Source organism: Amphiura filiformis, chromosome 9 (genome assembly GCF_039555335.1).
Source record: "Amphiura filiformis chromosome 9, Afil_fr2py, whole genome shotgun sequence".
Taxonomy (NCBI): Eukaryota; Metazoa; Echinodermata; class Ophiuroidea; order Amphilepidida; family Amphiuridae; genus Amphiura; species Amphiura filiformis.
In genome coordinates, this window is record NC_092636.1 from 62,837,425 (window position 1) to 62,851,400 (window position 13,976).

A 13,976-nucleotide genomic window follows, 5' to 3' on the forward strand; every position below is an offset into this window, starting at 1 on the left:
TTTTACTTCATTAAAGTTTGGCGGAGGCGGGGCGGGGTTCGAACTCACGGCGGCGGACTGCTTTGGACACACTATCAACCCAGCGCCTTAGACCACTCGTCCACTTGTCTTGTTGGAATTCATTTGAAACTTATTTGAAGATATAATCGCAACTTCAACATAGGCCTACCACGGGACAAGCAAAGGCAGAAAACGTACCATATTTTGGAATTTTATTTCAAATAAAAACATTTATGTGTATTATTAGCGCTCAATTGTTGTTAACTGCGTGTTTTATACAAAAAAATCCAACGATAAGCATGATAACTGGGCGTCTATATGGACAATACATTAAGAAAAATCAACTGCCAACACTGCAGTCCCGGACTGCAGTTAAGACAGCAAGTGCTTTCTTTCTTTGAGTTTAATGGCGCCTTCAGCTACTATGGTCCAGCAAGTGCTAACAAGGCACTGACACTATCTCATTTGCTGAGTGGGTGATGTGCTTTGCCTAAGTCGCTCGGCATTCTCGAACAAAATCGTCACTGCGTAGCTGTTGAAGAAGTGGATTCCAGGGGCGTAACCAGACCTGACCTTCCGGGGGGCAAGATTGAAAAATTTCCCAATTCTTGACCAAAAGTCGCTTCGCGGCTTGCCGCGAAGCGTTAAACGGGTGGGGTCCAGGGGTCCGCCTTAGGGCCCTGGTGGGGTGCAGAGGCAAAGCCCCGGCGGGGGTCAAGGGGCCTGAAGCTCCTGGTTTTGGCATATCAGAGTACAAATTTCAAATTCCCTCTTTCTTCCTTTTCTCTTCTCCTTCCTTTTCTCTTCTCCCTTCCCTTTTCCCCCCTTTTTTTCTTTCCCTTTCTCTTCTTCCTCTTTTTTCCCTTTTTCTCTTCTCCTTCCCTTTTTCTTCCTCTTTTCTCTCCTTCCCCTTTTCCCTTCCCAATTTTTTTTTTTGCACTTCTTCCCAGTTTTTTTTGTGTCGGGGGGCAGCTTGCCCCCCGGTCACCCCACTAGTTACGCCACTGGTGGATTCGCAGTACTTTCACGGCAATTTTTGACACGAAAATATATGATGATGACGCTGTGCGCCTGAGGCGGAGCATGCGAGTGCGACGACAGTGTACAGCCATTATTGACAATTAACGGTGGCCACACATAGTCAGGGAGTGAAAGCAGTTTAGGTAGAATTAATTCCTCAGTCGACGATTTTTGTACCAATGGGTGTAGAATATATTGTAATATTGTATAACAAAAATCGACTAAAAACTACTTTGGGCAAAAAAATGTACAAGCCTTTGAAAATTGCACTTATTTTAACTTTGAGCAAGTTTAATTCCGAAGAGGTAAATAAAAAATACTTTTGCGAAGCGTGGTCGCATCGGCTATCGCGACGGCATTACGCGCTGATACATGAGCGTCAAATTGCGTATACTGCGCATACACCGTTTTCCGCGCTGAATCACATTTTATTGTAGGCCTAATTATCCTTCCGCTGACACGCGGCTCGCAGCATTGAATGCATAATATATTTTGCCATTTATTGACGGCGGACTGTTTACGTTTGTTTTACCAATCTTCAGCATATTTTTAGCTTACAAGATATTTCGAAGGCACGCTGTTTCGAAGGTGTCGTATTTAGTATTAGTCTAATAATAATTATGTTATGCACCTACGCTACGATACCCCACTAGGTCTATTATTAGGGAAAGAACATGTCTCTCGTCCTCGGCTCTATAGTCCGGGTTTTTAAAAACAAAAAAGAGGAAGAGCTGCTTTTTTTTATATTTCTTATGAATAATCTAGCGTATACAAAATGATATGTCTGGAAAAATACAAGGGCTTAGGGCCTAGTTATTTGTTCTGAGAGGTAGGCCCCCGGGGCCGGGGTAGGGCCCATCTAATTTGGCTAGGCCTATATGTGATCACAGAACCTTCCATGATATTTGGTTCTTTTAAGTGGATCGTAGGCCTATACCTAAGTAAAAGAGTCCAAGAGCAGAAATATTTGGTGTCAAACCACATTTGTATAGATTTATTTGCGTAGCAAAATTAAACACGAATTTTCGGTCATAGACCTTTGTCAAGTGATGACCTTTTGCGTGCCGGAAAACAAAGGAAGAGGAGAGCACAAACGCGCGAGGAGTCGTGCGTGAAAACATAGATTGAAATGCGCGAGGTCTATCGCGACGCAAAGGGGGAAGACACGCAAAAGGTCAAAATCAAAATTACTGCAAAGAAAAATGAAGGAAATAAAGAAAGAAAAGTAAAGTAAAGAGAAAAGAAGAGAAGAGAAAAGAAAAAATAGAGTAAAGAAAAGCAACCTGAAAAGAAAAGAAAAGAGAAAAGAAAAGACAAGAAAAGAAAAAAGAAAAGAAATGAAGAGAAGAGAAGAGAAGAGAAGAGAAGAGAAGAGAAGAGAAGAGAAGAGAAGAGAAGAGAAGAGAAGAGAAGAGAAGAGAAGAGAAGAGAAGAGAAGAGAAGAGAAGAGAAGAGAAGAGAAGAAAGGAGAAAGGAGAAAAGAAAAGGAGAAAGAGAAGACAAGACAAGAAAAAAGAAGAAAAGAAGAAAAGAAAAGAAGAAAAGAAAAGAAAGGAAATGCAAAAGATGAAAGTAATGTGAAAAGTTAAATATTGAGGTTGAAGACATTAAATTGAATGTTCATCCCATTGGGTTGAAGTGTGCCAAGATTAAATATGATGCGTTGTTCCTCGACTTTCCGTTTGTGAGTATTATGCACTTGGGTGAGAGCGGTAACTGTAAGGTCCGTGATGGCATGACTATCCCCTCTAAAATGTTGAGGGACGGGTTTGGCGGTGTCACGTATGAGGACGTCTCGTCTATGTTCGGTGAACCTATCCGCCAAACGCCGTTCAGTTTCACCGATGTACAGAATATGCGGATGTCGTCGACACCCAAGTGCATAAATCACATGTGTAGAAGTACAAGAAAACTCGCTTCTGATGTGGTAGGTGCCTGAAGTGCTACTGACACAATTAGTATCAGATATGTGGTTACAGGTATTGCAACGACGGCGATGACATGGAACAGTGCCACACGCTGAGCTGTCGGTAGGATTGAGATAGGAGTGAACAAGCCGATCTTTAATGTTCTTATGTCCAGGCATAGGGTCCAGGGTAGAGTGTAGTACGGTAGCCTGTGTCCCGATTGACCTTTTCCCTCGTGAAGCACGGTGTCAAGATGGTGAAAGTCTAATAGAGTAGAAACTGGATTTATCAATCATAAAAATCTAAACGTGTTTTACTTCAATCCTATACAAATCTACAAATAAATGTATTAAAGCTATAGGTTAAACTAAGTTCCGTCAACTTTCGTTTAGAAATAAAATAATATTTGAGCAAGGTTGTTTTAATGATAATCCGCCATCATTGTCAGTGACGTGACTCAATTTCATGGAGCGATAACATTTCAATCAAATCAATATAATGACCCAATAGGCTACGCACAGTGTCTTCGACCCTATATCTTCATGGCAGGAATCGCCATGGTAGGTTAAATCCACAGTCACGATTAGCCATTTGGTTCAAACCTTTAAAGCTCTTTTAAACTAATAATTAGTCGAGGGACATAACTAAGGCTACTCACAATAGCCGGGTAATCGATCTTGGTTGTGCGTGATTAAGCTTGTATACCCCATTGAGGTCAATGGTCATCGACTTTTATACTGCCTACAGTGAGTGCAGCTGTACTACACGCTGCACGCTGTAGTCCATAACAGGACCAACGCAATATAAAATGGTCAAATTTTGAGTTCAAAGCGCACGGCCAATTTTCAAAGCGCATTCTAGCGACTATCATATCTGTTCAACACGTATTTCCAAGTTTATGAGACCAAATCTGGTTTCTTGAGAAAAAATCATGACGGGAGATATTCATCATTTTCTAACCCGGTATCAGAAGATTTTCGTCTGATATCAAAATCGTGCATAGCAATTCACGTGTATCGATCCCGTGTATTCATTTTAGTGTCCCTTCTGCACCAAATAATTATTAGCCAGGCGGTGTCGGTGTGCTACGTTCACGTTTAATAACTCTTCCCTACATTTCTTCCCGAACAAAATAACATTAATTACCATAAGTACCTATTAAACTGATATCGGATAATATTGCCAACAATTATTTTAATCAACAGATCATCATTTAGGCCTATAGTCATGGATTATGGTATAGGCCTAATAATTATCAAACAAATGCGATATCACAGGTGTATATTAAGCATGTGCATGCAGGTATACAATGACGTAGGCCTATAATAGTCCTATTACTAATATGCCGTCAGTTATATTATAGGAGTCCATACAAGCTCATACAGGACCAACGCAATATTTATAATCAATGCCGTCAGGCGTAGGCCTACATTAGGCGGGACATTAGGAAAATAAAAACACGATAAATCTATTGCATTAGCAAAATAATTGCATATAAATAGGCTTATAGACCACCCAGTTAGTATGCCTGGACCAATCTGTTAGCTGACTAAATGCTTGTCGGATCAAATGGTTTGTATAGATCAAATGGGTTATTAGACCAATTGTGAGACCAAAAGGTTATTAGACCAAATGGTTTTAGACTTATAGGAATTAACTAAATGGTTATCGAACCAACTGGTTAAAAAACGGAATAAAGGTGCATGGAAAAAGAGGGGAAATGAGAGAAAGCCAATCCACGGAGATACTTAGGTTTAGATAACTATTAATTTCCGTTGTAGGGCCTAACTTGTAGGGTTCTTGTAATGTCTGATATACCGATCTAGTCTGGCCTATACCATGTAGGCCTATACTTTAATATCTTTTTCATAACAAAGTCTATCCTATACTTTTTCCACAGAAAACAATATACATTCTTGTCGACCGTTCTGATAAGTTTGTATTTATTTAGGCCGTAAGTGTTACAATTAATTGGTGAATGACATCAATGTATTTTATACATTAAATGTATTACTTAAATATGTATTTTTTTATATCCATTCAACAAATGGGGACATTTTAATTCAGGTATGACAGGTAAAACTTACACAAGGTGTCGATCAATAGACACCGACTTCGTGTCGTGTGTTATGTGACGCGACGCTCTGGTTTACGCAGTATGCAACGCCAACACGCTCACGTGTTGCGCGCACGCAAATACAAAACAGTAAGCGTGGACGCGTTAACCATGTTTGCGTAAATGCGGCTTAACAGTCGGAAACGTTCGTGATTTGTGTATTTTTACTGTAAAATAGTGATTTTCAAATGCCTGTAGATATTTTTGCCCAGGGTGGATTTTGGTCGATTTTGGATATGTGATAGAAAAATTGAAGACACGTCTACCAGTACAAAAATTGTCGATTGAGGAATTAATTCCAGCAGACAGCCTTCCCAGAGCTCTCTCTCCCTCACTAACAAGATATTGATGGGATCAAACGAACTAAAAACAACAGGAACTAAAGAAAACTAAAACAAAAGAACTGAAAAAAAAGTTGTGAAAAGTACAGAGAAGAAAAAATGAAATAAAAACACGGCTTTAAACATGTTAAATAAATTGAAGAAACTGTGTTGTCTCTCACGGTTGCGCTTGTTGGAATCTTTTCGCCTTGTACAACTACAAGCCAGTTTGTTACTTTTAAAACGGGACCTTCCATCCAATCAAATGCTTGCAACTTTACTTCTGGAGGTCACGTTAGATTCAATGGGGTGTCATAATGTGCACGATTAGATAGTACGTCTATTAAAAAATTAATTTACACAAATGTGGTTTAGTTTTAAAATTAGGATTTTTTTTCCAAGTGTAAGGATACTTTCTGGGCGCAGTATATATTAGGCTGGCTGGTAAGTTTCATTCAAATTTATCTCGTACGCTGGTGTGTTGTGTGATGTTGTTTTTTTTTCTTAGAGCATATCCAGGCATTTATAACAGCCGAAATCTAGGAGATTTGTATGCCTACTGTTTGTACTGTTCATTTATGAGGGACAGTCTGTGTAGCTCAGTGGTTAGAGCATCGGACCCACTATCCGAATGTCTGAGGTTCAAGTTCCTCCTAGCCATGTTATGTTTCCATTGTAATTTCATGTTTAAATATGTGCAAAATGTGATTTTCCTTTCCTCTGTATTCTAATTGACATGTATAATGCAACTTAATGAAAGTAAATGTCCTTTTTATATAAGTTATAGAAGTTAAACAGAAATGAATACTTGTTGCATCGAATATTTGACGTGGTATAAAAAGTACTGATGAACTGGGCCTTATCGCAGCAGCCAGGACATTTCCCGGCAACTTTCAAAAGGGTGGACATGATGCACTTATGGTCCATGGCAAGCCCGATTCGACCTTTGTGGCATTAAACCCAGTTAACAGGAAATTAATCCAGTAAATCGATTCAATAAAGCAAATAAGCTCATGCATAATTTCGATAACGGCAACCAGCTTCGGTCGATTACCCCAGCTGCAGCGTGTGTAAACTCTAATTTGCATAGAGGCTGTACGTGAAATTATTGATTGGCTCCAAACAAAGGATTTGAACCGGTGCACGTAATCATGGCGCAGTGCAGTCCATTCAATCAAATGTTGTCATCAACCTATTTGATCGCAGTGCATTGTTATGTGTGTGAGACGAACTGTCGCGGTTGATTGCAATCAAACAAACGATGTCTTATGTATTACTTTGTTCCGTGATGAAAATCGTGATGTTTTATTTAATCACTCTCGAAAAATGTATTTCTTTTGTAGGCCTATTACTTTGTTTTGTGATGAAAATCGTCATGTTTTATTTCATCACGCTTTAAAACAAACGATTTCTTATGTATTACTTTGTTTCGTGATGAAAACCGTGATGTTTTATTTCATCATCACGCTCTAAAACAAACGATTTCTTGTGCATTATATTTGTTTTGTGATGAAAATCGTGATGTTTTATTTCATCACGCTCTAAACAATAATTATAGTTACATGCATTTCAAGAAAAAAATCTTATTAAAACGGTAGGCCCTATGTTGTTTAGAAAAAATGTAGAAAGTGATGATGATGATGATGTCGATGATGATGATGATGATGATGATGATGATGATGATGATGATGATGATGATGATGATGATGATGATGATGATGATGATGAATGATGATGATGATGTCTCCAAAAGTGTCCCGGGTTTTTTTCTTGCCCTAAATCGTGCGTATCTATTAATAAGGCACTTCAATAATCAATAATCAGTCCCGTGACGGCCTCCACTAACTAGCTACTAACTTGGGTTATGGGCCCTGATTTTCATGTTCACTGTCACTTACTCATCAGCGAAGTACGACCCTTTGTCAATTACCTACAGTACCAAATTTCGGCATACTATTTAAAAAACTCATCATGATGATCGAACAGAGGGTACTTTAAATGTAGCTTGTACCGTTTTCTTGTGGCATTCTTCAGAAGTGAGCGGTCCGTTTACCAAAATTTTCGGTCAAATCTCCATTCAATTAACACGGGATTTGGCTAGCTATGCCTTGCCCTCACTCACTGTTTTGCCCCCCCCGGAAAAATTCCTGGCTACGCCACTCATTGTAAGTATTGTTCTTTACTACATACTGCAGCTCATAGGAATAAAACTGACAAGGAGTACAATTTGTATTTCATTCAGTTGATTTATTTTGCTTCTGCACGTTCACAAAAGGTGTCGTCAACATAACCAATTAAACATTCTAATCTTTCTCAGGAAAGGATTTTGTTTCTATTGACGTGTAGGAAGTTGTGAGGTCTAACCTATGTCAAATACAGAAAGTAGTATACAATTTTTCATTAAGTACATGTTTAAGTTTTATTTCATATTGTAACATTTATAACCAGCTTTAGTGTAAATAGCCATATATTCATTATAAAAGCAATATTTCCCTTAACTGGTTCCAGTTGCTTTAGTATAAGACTTGCTCAAAAATATGTATTTAACTGGCTGTTTTGCACAAAATTACTTGAATTGTCCTCTTGCCCTTCCCCGCCCCATGAAAAAAAAGGGGGAAGGAAATAAAATTGTTGACTATTTCTTGACGACTTTGACCCTCATTTCTGTATTATTATGTTTTGATGAATCCAAGTGTGTGCAAATATTGGATCCAAAACATAATAATGATAAAATTGGATGCTTTACGCCCAATATTTGTTGGTATCGCTGTTAAAATATTGGACTCGACTATATACGTATTTCAAAACTCATAGCTCGACCAATAAATATGGGCTCAATCGATCCAATTTTATATCAAAATTGTACTCTGTGGGTGCTTTCCCTCAGTTTAATCCATACTGGCAGTAAAATCAAACTTGTCTGTAAAACTGAGTTTTTAACTGCAGAGCTGGGGCGAGCGAAGCGAGCGAGAAATTCTTTAACGAGTGGGCCCACCATTTCAAAAACCAGCAATCTTGTGCCAAAATCGTTCGGACACTTGGTGTTTTGAAGATCATGAGACTGAAAATTTAACATGAGGCTGAAAAAACATGATAAGTGTCATACATAGCTCATGCATTCTTGCTTACTGCTCCCCCTGAAAACAATGTTGAAGCGAACATTAAAGGAAGTCTCCGGCAATCATAACATTATGCCTTATAATGTAAGAAAAATAATTATCAAGCACAAATCACGTGGTTTTATTTAAAACAAACTTATATTGACCATAAAACGAATAAAAACATCCGTCTCTCAACACGCGATATTCAAAATGCCCGGGCGCCGAAATTGTCTAGTGCAATGACGTCCCAGTATACAATGAAGGCTGACGACAATTGAGCACAACTAACCATGACGTCATTGCACCAGACAGTCGGCGCCCGGGAATTTTGAATGTATCGCGTGTTGAGAAACGGCTGTTTTTATTAGTATTTTTTATTATGGTCAATGTTGTGATTGCCGGAGACTTCCTTTAAGAGCCACCACCGTTCACTCTTTTTCACCATTCATCATTGATTTAAAAGGAGCGGGGATGCGCGAAATAAACAAAGTGTCCCAACATTTTCGCAATTCATATCAAGTTCACTTATGAAACAGAGGAGAAGGTGAAGGTTATTATTTATAATAATGTATTTATTATTTTTGTCACCTTATCAATTTTACTATAGGCTACAGGCCTATGAATGTCTCTTCTGAAAATGACCAGGCTTTGTCTAGCACCCTGCAAATATGGATCAAACCTAACACTCTCACCCAAAACACACCACCCATTTCACACCTGCTCCCACACCCACATCATGCTTTCCTATACAATCTGCGGTCAGCGCTTGTTAATTCCGTATTTATTCCTTCGAGTTGTAATGTTCTCTATGAGTGGATTCATTGGCTTTGCTGTGGCTATGTATTGCATTCTGCATTGTTCTACATTTATACTGCTCCCATGTAGTTTGCTGCTGTAACTTATGATGAAGACTCTCTTCAGAAGGATATGGTCGTATCTATAGAATAAACAATAATATGATAAAATTAAGCTCAATTAACCGAGAATTATGTATAGGATAATGGCCGCGGATTAGAACGTGAGTGGGTAAGAATGGCTGAGCCGCGGAATACACACCTATGCGGCCATTAACCGACTTAATACACACCTATGACGGCGCGCTATTGTTTTACCGCTCCATTATTTTTCACGAATGGAGTGTTATTGAAATAGGTTGCTCTTTACAAATTGATCAATTACTCATTGATGCCGGACAATACACTAATATAATGATCGTACTAAATTTTAGGTGCGAGTGCAAAAATAGTCCGACTCAGCTTTATGTAAAATTTCTATAGAAATACCCATCATATCACGATCCAGGTGTTTAGTTCAAATCATCCGTAACCACCTTCTTGAATTATAAAGATTTAACATGTTTGTTACACAAATTGAATAAACGTAGATTCGTAAAATCATTAAAGTGATTAGACCATCAATAGTTCTTTATGCCCACTTCTAATGTATTAACTGTTGAAGTAGTTGCGTCATGTTGCGTTTAGGTCTCTATTTTGCATAATAAGGAAAATTGGCAAAAGGTCATATAGCATGTATAGGCATGGTATAGGCTCATATGAAATGGTCATTACAGTTGTCAACCTCAAGAAAACTACACCTATCGCTATACCTGAGCAATGATACTCTTCTCTGTGAATCGAGTTTACGATTTTGGAACAACCATGCAATTATGGACACTATTGTTTATCTTGGATAATTTTGTGATGGAATCATTCCGAGGATATATATCGTTGATTCGCAGCAGAAGGACCAAAATCAGGTACGAAAAGGTACGAACATTTTAAATGTACTACAACACATTTTACCTAGGCCTATTATTGTCCTTGAACTTTGTCGGCAAAAACAAAACAAACTTCGCCGCCTTCGACGCGAAATAAAAGCCACCTCAACTTCCAGTCCCCTTCCGAAATCAAATGGAGCGTCCCTAACATTGTAATATTTAATTACCGTAAAATGGGGGTAACTTCGGTAAGCGGGGTAACTTTGGTCGTTCAAATATATTTTTTAAATGGTCATATTTCCGTACAGCAATATTGTTTTTAGTCATATTTGGTCTCAATTTGCTAAGAAATATATTTGGAAGAAGTCGCTCATGTCCAATTTCTTTGAAAGTTACGAAAACATTGGCATTTTTGACCAAAAATGAGCATTTTTTTACATTTTTTTTCAGACAAAATAAAAATCGATATTTGTGAGCAAGGATGCGTGCTTGCTTAATTTTGCATGGGGATAAATGTCACAAAAAACAAAACCTTGCCCATATACAGCGAAGATCAATTTTTTTCATTTTCTTTTCTTCATGGAATGTAATACTCTGACCAAAGTTGCCCCAAATGCGGGGTAACTTTGGTCAGGCTATTTTCAACCCCTAGGGCACCCTTTCAAAATTATTCAAAAATCTTTTTCAACTTCAAGGTGTAGAAGGAACCCTAACGTCATAAAAAGAGATACTTAGAAATATATTTGGTTTTGTTTGGAAGCAGTGGTTTAAAAACTCTGAAAAGTGCCCAAAGTTACCCGTTTTACGGTATCGGATAGGCCTACTGATCGATGTAAGTAAATATTCAAGCATGCCAAAATACCATCAGATGAAACATCAAATATACTAATGACAAATAAAAATTATACAGAAAATAGACCTACTGTGGCTTTTATCATTATTAAACATGCCCGAAGAGAACGATTTGAAAATAAACAGATTCATAGGCCTAAATACATTGATACAGAATGTGTATTATGTATATGTAGCAATGTTGCCCAAAATATGACAAATTATATGTAGGGCCTAAGCCACTGAAAACGTATAAAAATATAAAGAAGGAAAAAAAATGTTATAAAAAACAGTAAGCGTTGAAAGAAAGGTCCAAATAAATAAAAGTAAAGGCCTACGAAGTAAAGCCTAAGTGAGGGTAAAACACATCTTGCATAATAAGTACAACGTACTTAGCCAACAATTTAACCTGCCCGTTTTGATCTTGACTTGCTTTTCACAGATTGCATTGTAAGGGCTCGGATAGCGACGTTTTTACGTATTTTGTTTGTGGCACCTTAAAGCAAATCAGACACATCCTTCTGATATCAAATAATTTAGATTTTTATTAAATTCGCGATACAATACACATTTTAAGGCAAATTATTAAAAATTGATATTTTTGAAATTTAACAGTCCTCAAAGTAAATTGTATAAATCTAACGATATGCAGTAAATAGTAGGAAGTTGGGTTGAACAGCCGTCAATCATATGAAAATTGTGACCTTCATTATTAAAGATATAGATTTTTTCCTCAAAACACTAAAAAATGTAGGTCTTTTTGGAAACAAATGTTTAAGTTCTATATGAAAGGTCAAATTTTCAATTGAGTCGGCTTTTCATCCCAGCTACATAGGCCTATAGTTTAATTACATATCATTAGATTTATAAAGTTTACTTCGAGGACTGTTACATTTGGAAAAATATAAAAAATATGAAATTTTAATAATTTGTATTATATCGCGAATTTCACAAAATCAAAATTATTATTATTATTAGATATAGGGACAATCCTCGTATTCAGCATGCAATTCGATATGTCTGATGTGCTCTCAGGTCCCATGACAATACTGTGCAAATGTTGCTATCCGCTTCCTCAATTTATTGTATTAATGAAAATCATTTTCTTCTTGTTTTTCGTATCATTGTTTTGCATGAATGAAGTGATAATAACAATACCGCACTTTTCGCAAATACTTGCTTTTCAAAAGTGCAATTGATATTAACACTACATTCGTAAATGCCAGTACTTTTTCCCTGAAAAGTATTTGTTTTTCAGAGAAAAGAGAAAGGCATTTACGAATGGCGTGTTATTGTGATCATCGCTCCATTCGTGGAAAATAATGGAGCGGTAAAACAATAGCGCGACGTCATAGGTGTGTATTAAATTTGAATAATCGTAGGCCTTCGAGATAAAAAAAAAAATGGCTACTATAAAATTAGAAGCCGGATTGGTAAGTATTCTGGTTTGATATTCCAGCCTTTGTCATGTAACAACTCACATAATGAGATGATTCCCAAAATATTTGTATTGAATTAGGATACTTTACTGCTAGAAAGTTATATTATATTGTAGAAATGAATGATGATAATGAAAACCACTGGCCATGAAACGTCGTTTAGTATGCAACATCTCGGATACGGACTACTAATAATAAAAACTCCCCTTAAAGGGAAAGCCAGCTTCAATGCAGAAGATGCCTTGTAATTAGTTTGGGTGGTGGCATTTTAGGATCACTCTTTTTATGATCCATCATGTTTCATGACAGTCCACCAAACCATCAATGATGAGAGCATGCACACAGAAACAGCAAACCAAACAACTCCTATAACTTCCTGTCAATTAATTACTCCAAATTGTTCTGTCTTTTTGTCTTTTCTGCCTTTTAGGCTACCCTTAGCTCATTATTAATATAAAGAAATGCAGTTTTTAGTTAATTGGCTAAAAACTGCCATCCTACTTGCCTTATACATGCACATTAATTTTATATTAATTCGCAATTTATACTTAATATAGCACATTATAAAATGTATAAAGACTGATATTGTTCAATTATAACAGGCCTACATGTATACCCATATCAAAAATAGGCCCTGAAATTGCATCGAATTTTTCCCGTTGAAAAGACAAAACTGATGTTTAAGATATAAATTATTTCATAAATGACATTTTGAGTCATTTTTATCCATAAAACGATACAGGATATAGGATATTTTTACTTTGACTTTTACGTCCATAAAGGTTTTAATCATGTTATCAATACACTCACATCTCATGCTGTGCTGATCTCCAGGAGGTCTGCAAATGTAAATCTAAGAACGCCTGATAACAAGGATTCTATAATTTTCTTTCGTTGATATGCTGTGGAAACTATTATAGGCCTGCATGGCATGAACTTTTAATGTCATATTTCCTTCAAACCATAACTTTTGAAATTCTAACTCGTTTTCATTCGTTGAAACGGCAAAACATACTTTCTTTTTCTTACAAATCCAATAACATGTCTATTATATATTTTCACCATAAAAAGTTCCGCAAAGTAATTCAAACCAATGCTAGTACCCCGTAATCTCTTTAGCAAACAGAGACGATCTCCGAATTAGATAGCCAGCTAACGCTGGCGAAAATCTAACAACAACGGAAATATACAAGCATAATAATTATGAGACAAACATTGGCTAGCCCCGCCAATAATGACAAAAACTTTTTCGTGCATCAAAGTCGGTGATTTTGTCCTCAATGTAGATTTAATGTATTTCTTATAAAGTTGCCGGATTACTTAGAATAGCTATAGTTTTACTCACCGATTTCTGCAGTTCACTTCTGAGCGAAGAAGTGAGATGTTGTAAGAAGAATCTCTTGGATAACATGACGCACTCAGCCCCATCAGATACTAGCGTTACACTTGGTGATCTACCAACAGCACTTAGATCATCATCTCGGAATAAAACTGGCTGTAAACCCTGCAAAGGAAATAATAATTT

At 37.2% G+C, this 13,976-nt stretch overlaps 1 protein-coding gene across 1 annotated transcript in view; it reads right to left on the minus strand.

Annotated features, from left to right (window-relative positions):
• Nucleotides 1-7,595: 7,595 nt before the first annotated feature.
• The window catches only part of LOC140161302 (cyclic nucleotide-binding domain-containing protein 2-like), a 36,103-nt gene continuing 29,722 nt past the window's right edge, over nucleotides 7,596-13,976 (minus strand). Inside the window, 2 exon segments of the mRNA XM_072184774.1 lie at nucleotides 7,596-9,401; nucleotides 13,797-13,955. Of these exon segments, the coding sequence (XP_072040875.1) occupies nucleotides 9,246-9,401; nucleotides 13,797-13,955 (315 nt within the window). The 3' untranslated portion in view covers nucleotides 7,596-9,245.